The sequence below is a fragment of the Nerophis ophidion genome, linkage group LG04 (genome assembly GCF_033978795.1).
Source record: "Nerophis ophidion isolate RoL-2023_Sa linkage group LG04, RoL_Noph_v1.0, whole genome shotgun sequence".
In the NCBI taxonomy this organism is placed as follows: Eukaryota; Metazoa; Chordata; class Actinopteri; order Syngnathiformes; family Syngnathidae; genus Nerophis; species Nerophis ophidion.
Window position 1 is genome coordinate 5,996,620 of NC_084614.1, and position 21,825 is coordinate 6,018,444.

Below are 21,825 nucleotides of genomic sequence, written 5' to 3' on the forward strand. Positions count from 1 at the left end.
GGTACCTTGCAACTGCCTCCGAAGTCCCCTGGGATTACACACCCTCCTTCTTCAGTCGGACGGCTTCCCTGACCACCGCTGTCTACCAGGATGTACCGCCCCTAAGAACTTCTGGCCACAGCTCACAGCTGCAGCTTTAGCAATAGAGGCTTTGAACATTGCCCATTCCTGTTCAATGTCCCCAACCTCCACAGGGATGGCAGAGAAGTCCCGCCGGAGGTGGAAGTTGAAGTTCTTCCGGACAGAGGACTTCTCCAAACGTTCCCAGTTCGCCCGCACTACACACTTGGGTTTCCCGGGTCTGTCCAGAGGTTTCTCCCGCCATCTGACCCAACTCACTACCAAATGGTGATCAGTTGACAGTTCAGCCCCTCTCTTTGTAATAAACACTTTCAGGTAAAAAAAAAACAAAAATAAGTGACTGGATAGTTGTTTGATTTATTTGCTTCATTTAGTTCCACATCCTGATTTTCAAAAAGTATTTTTTTCCCCTGAAAGTTGATATGTCTTCACTTTTGTTTGGAATAATCTTTGTACTTCTTTGAGCAGAAGGTGTTAGTTTGCCTGATAATTATTATTTCATCTGTTTGGCGCACAGTTATTGGAATTAAAAACATATTTGATTTAATGAAATTGTGTTTTGAGAAGGGAACTCAGTGTGGATGAATGATCATAACATTTTCACTTAGTCTGAATTCTTGAAATCAAATCATTTTTACGTTCCAATGTATTGAGATGCACCTTCCTGAATGAAGGAGCTGCCTTCATAAGCCTGCTAAACTTGCCACCGAGGGCCGGAATATAGTCTCTTGACTGTAAGCCGACACAAGCCTTATGCTCTCTCTCTCCCTCTGTCCTGATCTCTGTCTTTAACCCTGCATTTATTGTGGTGTCCTCCCTCACCCCGTAGTTCCCTGTGTGCATCCCTGAGTCAGGCTGTGTGTCGTTTGCTCCTGGATCTTCCCTGCCTCCCTTGTGTCTTCATGGTTCTCGACTCCTCGCTTGCCCCCGGACTACGACGTCTCGCTCCTGCCTCTGGACCCCGCTTCTGCCCCTGGACAACCCTGCCGGCCTTGCCATTGTCGGACAGCTCCACTCCTCTCAACACGCACCTCCAACACTTACGGTAAAACCCGTCCAGTTAAATCCTGCACATAGCCTTACACTATTTTCAATCTTGGCTCTCGTTCACACTCCTTTTTCCTAGTTATAATATTGTTTTATTTTATATAAATATATATGGTTTATATATATATATATATATATATCTTTTGACATTTTAAAACCCCCTGGTGTCAGTCTGTTGTCATCTCCCCTCTGCAAACCATAACAGTCATGGAAACGAAACAACAATTTGGTGAGATTGTTCTCATTTCAAGCGCTGAAGAAGTCGGGTTAATGAGCTGATGACGAGACGTGGAATAACAGCCGCAAACATGACTTTTAACACCATCACCTGGTACACGTTGTGAGACCATCAAACATGACTTTTAACACCATCACCTGGTACATGTTGTGAGACCATCAAACATTAATTTTAACACTATCACCTGCTACATGTTGTGAGACCATCAAACATGACTTTTAACACCAATACCTGGTACATGTTGTGAGACCATCAAACATGACTTTTAACACCATCACCTGGTACATGTTGTGAGACCATCAAACATTAATTTTAACACTATCACCTGCTACATGTTGTGAGACCATCAAACATGACTTTTAACACCATCACCTGGTACATGTTGTGAGACCATCAAACATGACTTTTAAAACCATCACCTGGTACATGTTGTGAGACCATCAAACATGACTTTTAACACCATCACCTGGTACACGTTGTGAGACCATCAAACATTAATTCTAACACTATCACCTGCTACATGTTGTGAGACCATCAAACATGACTTTTGACACCATCACCTGCTACATGTTGTGAGACTATCAAACATGACTTTTAACACCATCACCTGCTACATGTTGTGAGACCATCAAACATGACTTTAAACACCATCACCTGCTACATGTTGTGAGACCATCAAACATGACTTTAAACACCATCACCTGGTACATGTTGTGAGAACATCAAACATGACTTTTAACACCATCACCTGCTACATGTTGTGAGACTATCAAACATGACTTTTAACACCATCACCTGCTACATGTTGTGGGACCAAACAACATGACTTTTAACACCATCACCTGGTACATGTGGGACCATCAAACATGACTTTTAACACCATCACCTGGTCCATGTTGTGAGACCATCAAACATGACTTTTAACACCATCACCTGGTACATGTTGTGAGACCATCAAACATGACTTTTAACACCATCACCTGCTACATGATGTGAGACCATCAAACATGACTTTTAATACAATGTTACTTCCTTATTCCGGACCTTTGGAAGAGTTTATAGCTACACTTTTTTATATTTTTCTTTGCCACAGTCGGGTTGGTTGCTGCCCTCACGTCACCACGACTACAGTAAAGCATGTACACATAAGCCCACAAAAATGGCTGCTGTGGCCCCACAATGCATTGCGAACTCACAAGCCCTTCAGAGCCCAATTTTTTTTTGGAGTTTCCTAAAATGTCGAGCTATTCCTTCAAGTCCCTGGCCCTCTGCCCAGAGTTTTGTTAGCAAGATGAAGAAAAGTGAAGGATGCACAGGTGAAAATCCACAAACAGGTGAGTAAGAGTTAGTCTGTTTCCAGTCGGAGCAGAAAGACAGAGACATAAATGGAGTGCAGCGGACTTCACAAGTGTGGGGTGAGGAGCTGAACGACATTGCAGCTGGCAAATGGAGGTAGAAGAAGAGTGTCTGCAAAGATGGTCTACTAGGGATCACTGGGGAGGGGGGGACTTCATGAACCATTCATTGGAGCAGCTGGGTCACCGTACACGATATGCAAATGAGTTGGAGTTAAGAGGCTAGAAAAACCACGAGGGTGCCTACAGGTCTACCTGGTACACCGGGTCGTCCACTTGGTCCTCCAGGATGGTCTGTGCAGCAGGGGAAGACGACACATGAATTTTGGTGAGGAACATGTCACAAGCTCCAAGGGCACATCTCCCAAAAACTTCACTTCAAATTGTGCACAGGTGTGATGGACAGGTGACCAACAGGTGGTGTACCCCGCCACTCGGAATAGGCTCCACCCAGTGGCGGTGCTGAGGACAAGAAGGTTGGATGTGCAGTAAGTACCTTATTGTTTGGACTACAGAGCGCACCCGCTAAAATTGAGGAAAAAACCTCATATTTTAGTCGCAGATATGTTCCTTATTTACATAAAACTACGCGTAATAATGTTCATTGACGATTGTTCCCAAACAGTGTCTGTAACAGGGCAGTAAAACGGCTATTCAAACAAAACAGAAGTCATGCACAAGCTGGCTCTCCAATCACTTAAACCGACTCAATAACTCCACGCTGACGTTTTGTCGAATTTACTGAGAAATTAGTGAAAGAGAAACAATACGAAATGTCGTTGTAAGTTAATACTAACACAGAGACGTGTTAGCATATTAGCTAAAGCTAGCTTGATTACATTCCGGTAGCAGGTAGAAATATGCATGAAAACACTCCTACACACATCACACATGGGACACTTTAGTCAGCACGAATAGTTGTAGTCGTATTGTAAAACTTACAAACCTTGCTTGGACTCGTGAATGAAGAAACCACACAAGTAGAAACACTATCACGGAACAACACTTACACATCCGGTTCAAGGCACCAAACAGAAGGAAATACTGTAGACATGGCACAAACAGTTACACACCTTTTTCAGTGTTCTATACAAAACATAACAGCCGTTAGCTGCAGCAAAAATAGCATCTTATAGTCACTAAAACCGGGTGTGGGGGGTGGGGTAGTTTTATCTACGCTTGGTGGTCACTATTGGGGTGGTCTTCAAAGGGTCCACTACCAACCTTGCAGTTGGATCTCTGAGAGTCCCTGTTATAAGACCTGCTGGGGTCATGTGCAACCCCCGGTCTGGTACAGTTCTTGAAGATCTGCAGGTGTGCCTAATAAAGTGGTACACAGTACTTCCTGTCCTACCTGGTAGACCACCTGCTCACAGTGTTTGTCCTTCTGGGCCTTCTTCTCCACCTCCTCCCGCTGCTTCATGTCGTAGATGAGGGTGAAGAGGTCTCGCAGGTCCATGATGACCGGCTCCGCCTGCAGGGAGGAGGAAGAAGAGGATGCTGAGTGGAGACCACTAAGGATGAGGTCATGCAACAAAGTGAAACGACAAGCTTTCACTTTCGATTTAATGGTCCTGACTTGACTTGATGACCTCGTTTTAACCAAACACTTCATCCTCTTCTGAAGGTGGTGTAAGGTAATATGAGAAGGTGGTGGAAGGTAATATGAGAAGGTGGTGGAAGGTAATATGAGAAGGTGGTGGAAGGTAATATGAGAAGGTGGTGGAAGGTAATATGAGAAGGTGGTGGAAGGTAATGTGAGAAGGTGGTGGAAGGTAATATGAGAAGGTGGTGGAAGGTAATGTGAGAAGGTGGTGGAAGGTAATGTGAGAAGGTGGTGGAAGGTAATATGAGAAGGTGGTGGATTACTTACCGACTGTGCGCTCTTGATGGCCACAAAGCGGTGGTGGCCCTCCTTGCCGCACACGTAGCCAAAGGCTCGGTGGTCCCTGGTGTCCTTGGCGATGTAACTGATTTCATGGACCGAGTGCTGATGCAGGAGCACCTGGACAACAGGTGTACAGTCAGGTGGACGGTCAGGTGTAAAGGTGAACAGTCAGGTGTAAAGTCGGGTGTAAAGGTGTACAGTCAGGTGTAAAGGTGTACAGTCAGGTGTAAAGGTGAACAGTCGGGTGTAAAGGTGTACAGTCAGGTGTAAAGGTGAACAGTCGGGTGTGAAGGTGTGCAGTCAGGTGTAAAGGTGACCAGTCGGGTGTAAAGGTGTACAGTCAGGTGTAAAGGTGAACAGTCAGGTGTACAGTCAGGTGTAAAGGTGTGCAGTCCGGTGTAAAGGTGTATAGTCAGGTGTACAGTCAGGTGTAAAGGTGACCAGTCGGGTGTAAAGGTGTACAGTCAGGTGTAAAGGTGAACAGTCAGGTGTACAGTCAGGTGTAAAGGTGTGCAGTCCGGTGTAAAGGTGTACAGTCAGGTGTAAAGGTGAACAGTCAGGTGTAAAGGTTTATAGTCAGGTGTACAGTCAGGTGTAAAGGTGTGCAGTCAGGTGTAAAGGTGTATAGTCAGGTGTACAGTCAAGTGTAAAGGTGAACAGTCGGGTGTGAAGGTGTGCAGTCAGGTGTAAAGATGTATAGTCAGGTGTACAGTCAGGTGTAAAGGTGTGCAGTCAGGTGTAAAGGTGTATAGTCAGGTGTACAGTCAGGTGTAAAGGTGAACAGTCGGGTGTGAAGGTGTGCAGTCAGGTGTAAAGGTGATCAGTCGGGTGTAAAGGTGTACAGTCAGGTGTACAGTCAGGTGTAAAGGTGTGCAGTCCGGTGTAAAGGTGTATAGTCAGGTGTACAGTCAGGTGTAAAGGTGACCAGTCGGGTGTAAAGGTGTACAGTCAGGTGTAAAGGTGAACAGTCAGGTGTACAGTCAGGTGTAAAGGTGTGCAGTCCGGTGTAAATGTGTACAGTCAGGTGTAAAGGTGAACAGTCAGGTGTAAAGGTGTATAGTCAGGTGTACAGTCAGGTGTAAAGGTGTGCAGTCAGGTGTAAAGGTGTATAGTCAGGTGTACAGTCAAGTGTAAAGGTGAACAGTCGAGTGTGAAGGTGTGCAGTCAGGTGTAAAGGTGTACAGTCAGGTGTAAAGGTGTACAGTCAGGTGTAAAGGTGAACAGTCAGGTGTACAGTCAGGTGTAAAGGTGTGCAGTCCGGTGTAAAGGTGACCAGTCGGGTGTAAAGGTGTACAGTCAGGTGTACAGTCAGGTGTACAGTCAGGTGTAAAGGTGAACAGTCGGGTGTAAAGGTGTACAGTCAGGTGTAAAGGTGAACAGTCGGGTGTAAAGGTGTACAGTCAGGTGTAAAGGTGAAAAGTCAGGTGTAAAGGTGAACAGTCAGGTCTACAGTCAGGTGTAAAGGTGAACAGTCGGGTGTAAAGGTGTACAGTCAGGTATAAAGGTGAACAGTCGGGTGTAAAGGTGTACAGTCAGGTGTAAAGGTGAACAGTCGGGTGTAAAGGTGTACAGTCAGGTGTAAAGGTGAACAGTCAGGTGTAAAGGTGAACAGTCAGGTCTACAGTCAGGTGTAAAGGTGAACAGTCGGGTGTAAAGGTGTACAGTCAGGTATAAAGGTGTGCAGTCAGGTGTGAAGGTGAACAGTCAGGTGTAAAGGTGAACAGTCAGGTCTACAGTCAGGTGTAAAGGTGAACAGTCGGGTGTAAAGGTGTACAGTCAGGTGTAAAGGTGAACAGTCAGGTGTAAAGGTGAACAGTCAGGTCTACAGTCAGGTGTAAAGGTGAACAGTCGGGTGTAAAGGTGTACAGTCAGGTATAAAGGTGAACAGTCAGGTGTGAAGGTGAACAGTCAGGTGTAAAGGTGAACAGTCAGGTCTACAGTCAGGTGTAAAGGTGAACAGTCGGGTGTAAAGGTGTACAGTCAGGTATAAAGGTGAACAGTCAGGTGTGAAGGTGAACAGTCGGGTGTAAAGGTGTACAGTCAGGTATAAAGGTGAACAGTCGGGTGTAAAGGTGTACAGTCAGGTGTAAAGGTGAACAGTCGGGTGTAAAGGTGTACAGTCAGGTGTAAAGGTGAACAGTCAGGTGTAAAGGTGAACAGTCAGGTCTACAGTCAGGTGTAAAGGTGAACAGTCGGGTGTAAAGGTGTACAGTCAGGTATAAAGGTGTGCAGTCAGGTGTGAAGGTGAACAGTCAGGTGTAAAGGTGAACAGTCAGGTCTACAGTCAGGTGTAAAGGTGAACAGTCGGGTGTAAAGGTGTACAGTCAGGTGTAAAGGTGAACAGTCAGGTGTAAAGGTGAACAGTCAGGTCTACAGTCAGGTGTAAAGGTGAACAGTCGGGTGTAAAGGTGTACAGTCAGGTGTGAAGGTGAACAGTCAGGTGTGAAGGTGAACAGTCAGGTGTAAAGGTGAACAGTCAGGTCTACAGTCAGGTGTAAAGGTGAACAGTCGGGTGTAAAGGTGTACAGTCAGGTATAAAGGTGAACAGTCAGGTGTGAAGGTGAACAGTCAGGTGTAAAGGTGAACAGTCAGGTCTACAGTCAGGTGTAAAGGTGAACAGTCGGGTGTAAAGGTGTACAGTCAGGTATAAAGGTGTACAGTCAGGTATAAAGGTGTGCAGTCAGGTATAAAGGTGTGCAGTCAGGTGTGAAGGTGTGCAGTCAGGTGTATAGTCAGGTTTACAGTTTATTTGACTTAGGACGCTGATAAATAAAACATAGAACCTTATCATTGATCATATTTATTTGACTTAGGCCTACATAGACCATCTCCTGCAGGGTCCAGATGAAGGTTCCACACCACTAATACTCTACTTTCATACAGTTCTTCATCTCCTGCAGGGTCCAGATGAAGGTTCCACACCACTAATACTCTACTTTCTTAGAGTTCTTCATCTCCTGCAGGGTCCAGATGAAGGTTCCACACCACATATACTCTACTTTCTTAGAGTTCTTCATCTCCTGCAGGGTCCAGATGAAGGTTCCACACCACTAATACTCTACTTTCATACAGTTCTTCATCTCCTGCAGGGTCCAGATGAAGGTTCCACACCACTAATACTCTACTTTCATACAGTTCTTCATCTCCTGCAGGGTCCAGATGAAGGTTCCACACCACTAATACTCTACTTTCTTAGAGTTCTTCATCTCCTGCAGGGTCCAGATGAAGGTTCCACACCACATATACTCTACTTTCTTAGAGTTCTTCATCTCCTGCAGGGTCCAGATGAAGGTTCCACACCACTAATACTCTACTTTCATACAGTTCTTCATCTCCTGCAGGGTCCAGATGAAGGTTCCACACCACTAATACTCTACTTTCATACAGTTCTTCATCTCCTGCAGGGTCCAGATGAAGGTTCCACACCACTAATACTCTACTTTCATACAGTTCTTCATCTCCTGCAGGGTCCATCCAGAGTGCGGAGGGTTATTTAGTGGTGCTAATCAACAAAGTAAAGTAATAGCATGAGGGCCCACTAGCGGGGCCCATCAGTTCTCCCTCTGCTCTCATGGAGGTCCAAAGCCCCGGGACAATTGCCGCATGATTACAGGTTTGGCACAGCTGCGGTGGAGCCGCGGGGTAATTAGCATTAGAGGCAATGATCATTAAGGGCTGCTAATTATCAGTTGGTGCTGATGAGAGGAGAGCTTCCTCCCAGCCCACGCCATGCCTGAGTAGGCGGGAGGGGGGCGGGGCCTCTCCATCATCCCCTAATGGAACATCAACCCAAGATGGAGGTGGAAGCAGCCCGTCTCCCAGCAGCACCAGAACCTGGCTGCATCACACCCAGACAGGATCTCCTGCTCTTGCTGGAACCAGTTTACTCAGAGACCTGACACCATCCCTTATGAGCAGGAAGACCACATGTCTGATCTACTGTAGGGTTTGTGTTTACTAACACAGGTGCAAACATGATAGCACACGCTAAATGAAGCTACTAAACACTACTTTGTTTGGGTCTTGGTAGACCACCCGTGCCACACCCACTAATAGTGCACACTACTTTACACACAGTGTTTGGGTCTTGGTAGACCACCTGTGCCACACCCACTAATAGTGCACACTACTTTACACACACTGTTTGGGTCTTGGTAGACCACCCGTGCCACACCCACTAATAGTGCACACTACTTTACACACACTGTTTGGGTCTTAGTAGACCACCTGTGCCACACCCACTAATAGTGCACACTACTTTACACACACTGTTCGGGTCTTGGTAGACCACCTGTGCCACACCCACTAATAGTGCACACTACTTTACACACACTGTTTGGGTCTTGGTAGACCACCTGTGCCACACCCACTAATAGTGAAAACTACTTTACACACAGTGTTTGGGTCTTGGTAGACCACCTGTGCCACACCCACTAATAGTGCACACTACTTTACACAGTGTTTGGGTCTTAGTAGACCACCTGTGCCACACTACTTTACACACACTGTGTGGGTCTTAGTAACCACCTGTGCCACACCCACTGATAGTGCACACTACTTTACACACAGTGTTTGGGTCTTGGTAGACCACCTGTGCCACACCCACTAATAGTGCAGACTACTTTACACACACTGTTTGGGTCTTGGTAGACCACCTGTGCCACACCCACTAATAGTGCACACTACTTTACACACACTGTTTGGGTCTTAGTAGACCACCTGTGCCACACCCACTAATAGTGCACACTACTTTACACAAAGTGTTTGGGTCTTAGTAGACCACCTGTGCCACACTACTTTACACACACTGTGTGGGTCTTAGTAGACCACCTGTGCCACACCCACTGATAGTGCACACTACTTTACACACAGTGTTTGGGTCTTGGTAGACCACCTGTGCCACACCCACTAATAGTGCAGACTACTTTACACACACTGTTTGGGTCTTGGTAGACCACCTGTGCCACACCCACTAATAGTGCACACTACTTTACACACACTGTTTGGGTCTTAGTAGACCACCTGTGCCACACCCACTAATAGTGCACACTACTTTACACAAAGTGTTTGGGTCTTAGTAGACCACCTGTGCCACACCCAATAATAGTGCACACTACTTTACACACACTGTTTGGGTCTTAGTAGACCACCTGTGCCACACCCACTAATAGTGCACACTACTTTACACAAAGTGTTTGGGTCTTAGTAGACCACCTGTGCCACACCCAATAATAGTGCACACTACTTTACACACACTGTTTGGGTCTTAGTAGACCACCTGTGCCACACCCACTAATAGTGCACACTACTTCTCAAGCTGGCGGCCATGGAGCAGTCAGGCGTGCAAACATCTGCCCTCGGACTTCATACTCACCCCTGACCGCTCGCAGTAGATCTTGATCCCGCTGAAGGAGACGGTGAAGAAGACTCTCTGCTTGTGCTCACCTTTGGAACGTGCAGACGACGCCATACCCTGCAGGAGAGCAAGAGGTGAGAAGATGACAGCCTTCCTTTACCCCCGGGTATGTAACCCGCTGTCTTTTGACCGCATTCCACACGGGGACGTAAACCCTGGTCGCCCGTATGAGAGAGCAGGGTGCTAACCACCGGGCTGACCAACACGACTCGTGCATGAGGTTTACCAACCTACACCTGTTTCACACACACCTGGAAGTACGTGAGTTCTCATATTGGTTCTAAACTGTGACTGATCTGAGAGAAACCACAGCCTTGCTCCTGTCCACATGTGACTGAGGCGAGTAAGGTTTACTAACTTACACACCTGTTTCTCACACACCTGGAAGCACGTGACTCCTCCTATTGGTTCTAAACTCTGACTGATCTGAGAGAAACCACACACTTGCTCTTGTCCACGAGTAACTGATGTGAGTGAGGTTTACCAACCTACACTTGTTTCTCACACACCTGGAAGTATGTGAGTCCTCCTATTGGTTCTAAACTGTGACTGATCTGAGAGAAACCACACCCTTGCTCTTGTCCACATGTGACTGAAGAGAGTGATGTTAACAAACCAATACATCGGCTACACACACCTGGAAGTATGTGAGTCCTCCTATTGGTTCTAAACTGTGACTGATCTGAGAGAAACCACACCCTTGCTCTTGTCCACGACTAACTGAGGCAAGTAAGGTTTACTAACTTACACCTGTTTCTCACACACCTGGAAGCACGTGACTCCTATTGGTTTTGAACTGTGACTGATCTGAGAGAAACCACACACTTGCTTTTGTCCACGAGTAACTGATGTGAGTGAGGTTTACCAACCTACACCTGTTTCACACACACCTGGAAGTACGTGAGTTCTCATATTGGTTTTAAACTGTGACTGATCTGAGAAAAACCACACCCTTGCTCTTGTCCACATGTGACGGAAGAGAGTGATGTTAACAAACCTATACATCGGCTACACACACCTGGAAGTATATGAGTCCTCCTATTGGTTCTAAACTGTGACTGATCTGAGAGAAACCACACCCTTGCTCTTGTCCACGAGTAACTGATGTGAGTGAGGTTTACCAACCTACACCTGTTTCTCACACACCTGGAAGTATGTGACTCCTCCTATAGGTTCTAAACTGTGACTGATCTGAGAGAAACCACACCCTTGCTCTTGTCCACATGTGACTGAGGCGAGTAAGGTTTACTAACTTACACCTGTTTCTCACACACCTGGAAGCACGTGACTCCTCCTATTGGTTCTAAACTGTGACTGATCTGAGAGAAACCACACCCTTGCTCTTGTCCACATGTGACTGAAGAGGGTGATGTTAACAAACCTATACATCGGCTACACACACCTGGAAGTATGTGAGTCCTCCTATTGGTTCTAAACTGTGACTGATCTGAGAGAAACCGCACACTTGCTCTTGTCCACGAGTAACTGATGTGAGTGGGGTTTACCAACCTACACCTGTTTCACACACACCTGGACGTACGTGAGTTCTCATATTAGTTCTAAACTGTGACTGATCTGAGAGAAACCACACCCTTGCTCTTGTCCACATGTGACTGAAGAGAGTGATGTTAACAAACCTATACATCGGCTACACACACCTGGAAGTATGTGAGTCCTCCTATTGGTTCTAAACTCTGACTGATCTGAGAGAAACCACACACTTGCTCTTGTCCACGAGTAACTGATGTGAGTGAGGTTTACCAACCTACACTTGTTTCTCACACACCTGGAAGTATGTGAGTCCTCCTATTGGTTCTAAACTGTGACTGATCTGAGAGAAACCACACCCTTGCTCTTGTCCACATGTGACTGAAGAGAGTGATGTTAACAAACCAATACATCGGCTACACACACCTGGAAGTATGTGAGTCCTCCTATTGGTTCTAAACTGTGACTGATCTGAGAGAAACCACACCCTTGCTCTTGTCCACGACTAACTGAGGCAAGTAAGGTTTACTAACTTACACCTGTTTCTCACACACCTGGAAGCACGTGACTCCTATTGGTTTTGAACTGTGACTGATCTGAGAGAAACCACACACTTGCTTTTGTCCACGAGTAACTGATGTGAGTGAGGTTTACCAACCTGCACCTGTTTCACACACACCTGGAAGTACGTGAGTTCTCATATTGGTTTTAAACTGTGACTGATCTGAGAAAAAACACACCCTTGCTCTTGTCCACATGTGACGGAAGAGAGTGATGTTAACAAACCTATACATCGGCTACACACACCTGGAAGTATATGAGTCCTCCTATTGGTTCTAAACTGTGACTGATCTGAGAGAAACCACACCCTTGCTCTTGTCCACGAGTAACTGATGTGAGTGAGGTTTACCAACCTACACCTGTTTCTCACACACCTGGAAGTATGTGACTCCTCCTATAGGTTCTAAACTGTGACTGATCTGAGAGAAACCACACCCTTGCTCTTGTCCACATGTGACTGAGGCGAGTAAGGTTTACTAACTTACACCTGTTTCTCACACACCTGGAAGCACGTGACTCCTCCTATTGGTTCTAAACTGTGACTGATCTGAGAGAAACCACACCCTTGCTCTTGTCCACATGTGACTGAAGAGAGTGATGTTAACAAACCTATACATCGGCTATATACACCTGGAAATATGTGAGTCCTCCTATTGGTTCTAAACTGTGACTGATCTGAGAGAAATCACACACTTGCTCTTGTCCACGAGTAACTGATGTGAGTGAGGTTTACCAACCTACACCTGTTTCTCACACACCTGGAAGTATGTGACTCCTCCTATTGGTTCTAAACTGTGACTGATCTGAGAGAAACCACACCCTTGCTCTTGTCCACATGTGACTGAAGAGAGTGATGTCAACAAACCTATACATCGGCTACACACACCTGGAAGTATGTGAGTCCTCCTATTGGTTCTAAGCTGTGACTGATCTGAGAGAAACCACACCCTTGCTCTTGTCCACGAGTAACTGATGTGAGTGAGGTTTACCAACCTACACCTGTTTCACACACACCTGGACGTACGTGAGTTCTCATATTGGTTCTAAACTGTGACTGACCTGAGAAAAACCACACCCTTGCTCTTGTCCACATGTGACTGAAGAGAGTGATGTCAACAAACCTATACATCGGCTACACACACCTGGAAGTATGTGAGTCCTCCTATTGGTTCTAAGCTGTGACTGATCTGAGAGAAACCACACACTTGCTCTTGTCCACGAGTAACTGATGTGAGTGAGGTTTACCAACCTACACCTGTTTCTCACACACCTGGAAGTATGTGACTCCTCCTATTGGTCCTAAACTGTGACTGATCTGAGAGAAACCACAGCCTTGCTCCTGCCCACATGTGACTGAGGCGAGTGAGTCAGCACCTTGAGCTTCATCATGGAGTCCTGACACAGTTTGTCCCCGCGTGCCGCCGTCACCTCGTCTATCCCAATCAGCTTGGCCTTGTAGCGCACGCCGTCGCCACGGAAACGCTTAATAAGCCCCGCCTCGCTGCGGTCCTGACCTGCGGCGGGAAGACAAGGAGGGGAAGGGGAGGACAGGGTGCATGAGTCGGACGATCTGCCATAAACATTTATGGCGCAGGAAATGTAGAATGAATCATAAATTAGCGGCGAGTGAAGACATGGAGCTGGAAAAGAAGAGACGAGGAAACATGTAATATATGTATGTATATATGTAGTATCTAGTAACATTCATAATAACATGTAATATATACATGATGTAAGTATATATGTCATGTAGTAACATTCATAATAACATGTAATATATACATGATGTAAGTATATATGTAGTATCTAGTAACATTCATAATAACATGTAATATATACATGATGTAAGTATATATGTCATGTAGTAACATTCATAATAACATGTAATATATACATGATGTAAGTATATAATAAGCGGCAAGACCCAAAAAGCGCCAAGACCCCTATAAGCGTCAAGACCCCAATATGCCCCAAGACCCCATTAAGCGCCTTGACCCCAATAAGCACCAATAAGTGCCAAGAGCCCTATAAGTGTCAAGACCCCAATATACCCCAAAACCCCATTAAGCGCCTGGACCCCAATAATCCCCAATATGTGCCAAGACCCAAATAAGCACCAAGACCTCAATATGCGCCAAGACCTCAATAAGCACCAAAACCCCAATAAGTGCCAAGACCACAATATGTGCCAAAACCCCAATAAGCGCCAAGACCTGGACTCAGACATGGTGTCATTTGGTCTGGGTTTCTGGGTCTGGACTCAGACGTGGTGCCTATAAGCGTCAAGACCCCAATATGCCCCAAGACCCCATTAAGCGCCTTGACCCCAATAAGCACCAATAAGTGCCAAGACCCCTATAAGCGTCAAGACCCCAATATGCGCCAAGACCCCATTAAGCGCCTTGACCCCAATAAGCACCAATAAGTTCCAAGACCCCAATAAGTGCCAAGACCCCTATAATCGTCAAGACCCCAATATGCCCCAAGACCCCATTACGCGCCTGGACCCCAATAAGCACCAATATGCGCCAAGACCCAAATAAGCAACACGACCTCAATATGCGCCAAGACCTCAATAAGCACCAAAACCCCAATAAGTGCCAAGACCACAATATGTGCCAAAACCCCAATAAGCGCCAATACCTGTACTCAGACATGGTGTCATTTGGTCTGGGTTTCTGGTTCTGGACTCAGACGTGGTGCCTATAAGCGTCAAGACCCCAATATGCCCCAAGACCCCATTAAGCGCCTTGACCCCAATAAGCACCAATAAGTGCCAAGACCCCAATAAGTGCCAAGACCCCTATAATCGTCAAGACCCCAATATGCCCCAAGACCCCATTAAGCGCCTTGACCCCAATAAGCACCAATAAGTGCCAAGACCCCAATAAGTGCCAAGACCCCTATAAGCGTCAAGACCCCAATATGCCCCAAGACCCCATTAAGCGCCTGGACCCCAATAAGCACCAATATGCGCCAAGACCCAAATAAGCACCAAGACCTCAATATGCGCCAAGACCTCAATAAGTGCCAAAACCCCAATAAGCGCCAAGACCCCAATAAGCGCCAAGACCTGGACTCAGACATGGTGTCATTTGGTCAGGGTTTCTGGGTGTGGACTCAGACGTGGTGTCATGTGGACTGGGTTGTTGGTGTGGACTCAGACGTGGTGTCATGTGGTCTGGGTTTCTGGGTCTGAACTCAGACATGGTGTCATGTGGTCTGGGTTTCTGGGTCTGAACTCAGACATGGTGTCATGTGGTCTGGGTTTCTGGGTCTGAACTCAGACATGGTGTCATGTGGTCTGGGTTTCTGGGTCTGGACTCAGACGTGGTGTCCTGTGGTCTGGGTTCTGGGTATGGACTGAGACGTGGTGTCACGTTGTCTGGATTCTTGGTCTGGACTCAGACGTGGTCTGGGTTGTGGGTGGGGTGAAGTGGTGAAGAGAGAAAAGTGGTTTGAGTAGACCAAGGACAGGGTCCAGATGGCAGCAGATGGTCCCTCCAGGACTTGGCCACTGCTAACTTTCTGTCAGGGCCGAGATTAACCTTTGACCCCCTCTGAGCTTGTCGCCATGACAACGTCCCCCCCTGCTACTTCTAATTGTGTCTCTTCTTCATCTTGTCTTAGGTCCTTGAGACCAGGTCTAGACCAGGTCTTAGGTCCTCTAGACCTTAGGCCACCAAGTCCAGGTCTGATCCACCACCATCTTTTATTTGGCCCCGTGAACTTGGAAATATAAGAGTCAATAGTACTTTATCCTTGATGTACTTTCTCACTTAATAGTACTTTACCCTTGATGTACTTTATCACTTAATAGTACTTTATCCTTGATGTACTTTCTCACTTAATAGTACTTTATCCTTGATGTACTTTCTCACTGAATAGTACTTTATCCTTGATGTACTTTATCACTTAATAGTACTTTATCCTTGATGTACTTTATCACTTAATAGTACTTTATCCTTGATGTACTTTCTCACTTAATAGTACTTTACCCTTGATGTACTTTCTGACTTAATAGTACTTTATCCTTGATGTACTTTATTACTTAATAGTACTTTATCTTTGATGTATTTTATTACTTAATAGTACTTTATCTTTGATGTACTTTCTCACTTAATAGTACTTTATCATTGATGTATTTTCTTACATAATAGTACTTTATCCTTGATGTACTTTCTCACTTAATAGTACTTTATCACTTAATAGTACTTTATCCTTGATGTATTTTATTACTTAATAGTACTTTATCTTTGATGTATTTTATTACTTAATAGTACTTTATCTTTGATGTACTTTCTGACTTAATAGTACTTTATCCTGGATGTATTTTCTTACATAATAGTACTTTATCCTTGATGTACTTTCTGACTTAATAGTACTTTATCCTTGATGTACTTTATCACTTAATAGTACTTTATCCTTGATATACTTGATCACTTAATAATACTTTATCATTGATGTACTTTCTGACCTAATAGTACTTTATCTTTGATGTACTTTCTGACCTAATAGTACTTTATCCTCGATGTACTTTCTGACTTAATAGTATTTATACTTGATGTACTTTCTGACTTAATAGTACTTTATCATTGATGTATTTTTTTAATTAATAGTACTTTATCGTTGATGTACTTTCTGACTTAATAGTACTTAATCTTTGATGTATTTTATTAATTAATAGTACTTTATCCTTGATGTACTTACTGACTTAATAGTACTTTATCCTTGATGTACTTTCTTACTTAATAGTACTTTATCCCTGTTGTATTTTATTACTTAATAGTACTTTATCTTTGATGTACTTTCTTACCTAACAGTACTTTATCCTTGATGTACTTTCTGACTTAATAGTACTTTATCCTTGATGTATTTTTTTGATTAATAGTACTTTATCCTTGATGTACTTTCTGACTTAATAGTACTTTATCCTTGATGTACTTACTGACTTAATAGTACTTTATCCTTGATGTATTTTTTTGATTAATAGTACTTTATCTTTGATGTACTTTCTTACCTAACAGTACTTTATCCTTGATCTACTGTCTTCCTTAATAGTACTTTATCCTTTCTTACTTGATGTAATTTATTAAATTCTGTGAAAATTCAGTTTTTTCAACGTGAACAAATCATGTCTTTGGTTTGGAGGGTTTTTTTTGATGACAGTAACAAACTTTACTGTCAATGAAAACAAAAACAGTTCCACAATTATTTGAGCAGTGAATTATGTAAAATTCTGGTGAAAAAATGTTTTCACTGTAAGAAAAAAACATGTCTTTTGTTTGGAGTTTTTTTTTATCAGTCTTGCGTTTACTTTCTGGTTTACTGAGTTTAGTGATTGGTGTCCCCACCTGCTGTTGTCATTTATTACATGTTGTGTTTCCATGTACAGTATTCTGTAAGAAAAGTCCCTCAGTTGCTTTCCAGCAATTGTCTTTTTCTCTTTCGTCCTCACTCGCGCTCTGGCTCCAGCCCCAACCCCGTCTCTCCTCCTGGCTGCTGCTTATAACATAGCGGCAGGTGATTAGATAACAAGGCCCAGATGGGCCGTCTACGCACCTGACGCTGATTTCGAGGCTGATCCTGGCAACACCCCGCTTCGCTGCTGGCCTGCAGGCCACACCCCCCTCCACAGTTAGCTTCAGAAAAAAAAATATTATATGGCTCTTACAGAAATACATTTTAAAATATTTGGCTTCTTGGCTCACTCAGCTTTAGAGGCAACACAGAAGTTTTTACGTATATCAATGTTTGTTGACGATAAAGTTCTGGCAACTTAGCTGCCGTTTTGATTTACTGTAAAAAACAACAACAAATGGAGTCTTCTTTTACCAGTAAAATAAAAAAAAAGTAATATGCCATCCTGGCAAGTATAAGCTGCCAGTTTTTACCCTTTCTATTTTTTCCATTTACAAGACGGTGTGCACATCACATGTGGACAGATTCCAGTGAGAGAGCAGCGGTTGCCATGGAGACGGAATACAACATTGACGGGATCCTTAGAGTTACTTGGAACTTTCCGCAAAAGTAATGACATCTTTAAGGCCTACTGAAAGCCGCTACTAGCCTGATAGTTTATACATCAATGATGAAAAATTAACCATGCGACACATGCCAATACGGCTGCTTTACTTTACTAAATTGCACTTTTAAATTTCCCGCCAGTTTCTTGTTGACGTCACGGACTGTCGGGAAATATTAGCGCTGCACCAAACACGGCTAAAAGTCGTCCCTGTTCATGGCATGATTACACAGTATTTTGGACATCTGTGTTGCTGAATCTTTTGCAATTTATTCAATGAATAATGGAGACGTCAAAGAAGAATGCTGTTGGTGGAAAGCGGTGGATTGCAGCTGCCTTTAGCACCGAGACACAGCCGGTGTTTCTTTGTTTGTTGTGAAGCAGAGCAGTCGACCGGCATGTTTTTTTGAATGGGGAAATTGTGATATATATACTTTACCGGAGACATCAGTGGATTATATTTCATCCTGTAGCAGTTGTCAAAAAAGGCAGCTGTGAGCTCGGCTCCTCGGCTTCTCTCTGAGACACTTTGCGTTCCCCGCAGCCATTCGACCTCGAGGTATGTCTTTACAATCTTTAAAATCTCACTAAAACACTATTAAAACAATAAGCAGATAAGGTATCTCCCAGAATTATCCTAGTAAATGTGTCTAATTACATCTGAAACGCTCACACCAGAGCCGTCGCTTTTTTTTTTCTCTAGTCCTTTACTATCAATATCCTAATTCACAAATTTTTCATCCTCACTCAAATTAATGGGGAAATTGTCGTTTTTTTATCGGTCCGAATTGCTCTTACTGCTGGTGGCTCCCATTGTAAACAATGTGAATATGTGTGGAGCTCTACAACCCGTGACGTCACGCGAAACATCGTCTGCTACTTCCGGTAAAGGCAGGGCTTTTTTTTTATCAGCGACCAAAAGTTGCGATGTTCTCTACCAAATCCTTTCAGCAAAAATATGGCAATGACGCGAAATGATCAAGTATGACACATAGAATGGAGCTGCTATCCCCGTTTGAATAAGAACATCTCATTTCAGTAGGCCTTTAATAAATGTAATGCAATTGAGACGTTTCATGAGAGCAGAGCGTGTGTGCCTTTAAAATTGATTGATTGATTGCACATACTCTGTACAATTGACCACTAAATACGTTTTTCAACTTGTTTAAGTCGGGGTCCACGTTCATCCATTCACGGTAAAGGCAGTGCCTGTTGCTAAGTGACGTGTGGCTCAGCTGCGTTTGTTAGCTTAGCAGCGGCGAATATTTGTGTTGGTGCTTGTTGGCAAAGAGATTGCTTGGGCTGAAGTCTCCTTGTCCATAAAGTATTGTAGGCATGCAAATCTCAGATTTGTTGTTCATTATTCCCTCGTAGTAGTAGTAGTAGTAAGATATCTGTGTACGTTGTTTGCTGGGGGATGTTGCCTAGGAGAGGGGAGTGCATGATGGAGAGGGGAGTGCATGAGGGAGAGGGGAGTACATGATGGAGAGGGGAGTGCATGATGGAGAGGGGAGTACATGATGGAGAGGGGAGTGCATGATGGAGAGGGGAGTACATGATGGAGAGGGGAGTACATGATGGAGAGGGGAGTGCATGAGGGGGAGGGGAGTACATGATGGAGAGGGGAGTGCATGATGGAGAGGGGAGTACATGATGGAGAGGGGAGTGCATGATGGAGAGGGGAGTACATGATGGAGAGGGGAGTACATGATGGAGAGGGGAGTGCATGAGGGGGAGGGGAGTACATGATGGAGAGGGGAGTACATGATGGAGAGGGGAGTGCATGATGGAGAGGGGAGTACATGATGGAGAGGGGGGTGCGCAATGGAGAGGGGAGTGCATGATGGAGAGGGGAGTACATGATGGAGAGGGGGGTATATGATGGAGAGGGGAGTACATGATGGAGAGGGGAGTGCATGATGGAGAGGGGAGTACATGATGGAGAGGGGAGTGCATGATGGAGAGGGGAGTACATGAGGGGGAGGGGAATGCATGATGGAGAGGGGAGTACATGAGGGAGAGGGGAGTACATGATGGAGAGGGGAGTACATGATGGAGAGGGGAGTGCATGATGGAGAGGGGAGTACATGATGGAGAGGGGAGTACATGAGGGGGAGGGGAGTGCATGATGGAGAGGGGAGTGCATGATGGAGAGGGGAGTACATGATGGAGAGGGGAGTACATGAGGGAGAGGGGAATACATGATGGAGAGGGGAGTGCATGAGGGAGAGGGGAGTACATGATGGAGAGGGGAGTACATGATGGAGAGGGGAGTGCATGATGGAGAGGGGAGTACATGATGGAGAGGGGAGTACATGAGGGGGAGGGGAGTGCATGATGGAGAGGGGAGTACATGATGGAGAGGGGAGTATATGATGGAGAGGGGAGTACATGATGGAGAGGGGAGTGCATGATGGAGAGGGGAACACATGATGGAGAGGGGAGTGCATGATGGAGAGGGGAGTACATGATGGAGAGGGGAGTACATGATGGAGAGGGGAGTATATGATGGAGAGGAGAGTACATGATGGAGAGGGGAGTGCATGATGGAGAGGGGAGTATATGATGGAGAGGGGAGTACATGATGGAGAGGGGAGTGCATGATGGAGAGGGGAGTGCATGATGGAGAGGGGAGTACATGATGGAGAGGGGAGTACATGATGGAGAGGGGAGTAAATGATGGAGAGGGGAGTGCATGATGGAGAGGGGAGTGCATGATGGAGAGGGGAGTGCATGATGGAGAGGGGAGTGCATGATGAAGAGGGGAGTACATGATGGAGAGGGGAGTACATGATGGAGAGGGGAGTATATGATGGAGAGGGGAGTACATGATGGAGAGGGGAGTGCATGATGGAGAGGGGAGTACATGATGGAGAGGGGAGTACATGATGGAGAGGGGAGTGCATGATGGAGAGGGGAGTACATGATGGAGAGGGGAGTACATGATGGAGAGGGGAGTATATGATGGAGAGGGGAGTACATGATGGAGAGGGGAGTGCATGATGGAGAGGGGAGTATATGATGGAGAGGGGAGTACATGATGGAGAGGGGAGTGCATGATGGAGAGGGGAGTGCATGATGGAGAGGGGAGTACATGATGGAGAGGGGAGTACATGATGGAGAGGGGAGTATATGATGGAGAGGGGAGTGCATGATGGAGAGGGGAGTGCATGATGGAGAGGGGAGTGCATGATGAAGAGGGGAGTACATGATGGAGAGGGGAGTACATGATGGAGAGGGGAGTATATGATGGAGAGGGGAGTACATGATGGAGAGGGGAGTGCATGATGGAGAGGGGAGTACATGATGGAGAGGGGAGTACATGATGGAGAGGGGAGTATATGATGGAGAGGGGAGTGCATGATGGAGAGGGGAGTGCATGATGGAGAGGGGAGTGCATGATGGAGAGGGGAGTGCATGATGAAGAGGGGAGTACATGATGGAGAGGGGAGTACATGATGGAGAGGGGAGTAAATGATGGAGAAGGGAGTACATGATGGAGAGGGGAGTGCATGATGGAGAGGGGAGTGCATGATGGAGAGGGGAACCCATGATGGAGAGGGGAGTACATGATGGAGAGGGGAGTGCATGATGGAGGGGGGAGTACATGAGGAAGAGGGGAGTACATGATGGAGAGGGGAGTACATGATGGAGAGGGGAGTACATGATGGAGAGGGGGGTAAATGATGGAGAGGGGAGTACATGATGGAGAGGGGAGTACATGAT

At 45.5% G+C, this 21,825-nt stretch overlaps 1 protein-coding gene across 5 annotated transcripts in view; it reads right to left on the minus strand.

Annotated features, from left to right (window-relative positions):
- dab1b (DAB adaptor protein 1b) overlaps positions 1–21,825 on the minus strand; it is a 79,109-nt gene that overhangs the window by 42,807 nt on the left and 14,477 nt on the right. For all 5 annotated transcript variants that reach the window (XM_061896836.1, XM_061896837.1, XM_061896834.1 and 2 more), the window contains exons 2-6: positions 13,449–13,588; positions 9,984–10,082; positions 4,595–4,726; positions 4,076–4,195; positions 2,977–3,015 (exon numbers count right to left, since the gene is read on the minus strand). In XM_061896836.1, coding sequence (XP_061752820.1) covers positions 2,977–3,015; positions 4,076–4,195; positions 4,595–4,726; positions 9,984–10,082; positions 13,449–13,588 — 530 coding nt within the window. The remainder of the gene's footprint in view (positions 1–2,976; positions 3,016–4,075; positions 4,196–4,594; positions 4,727–9,983; positions 10,083–13,448; positions 13,589–21,825) is intronic.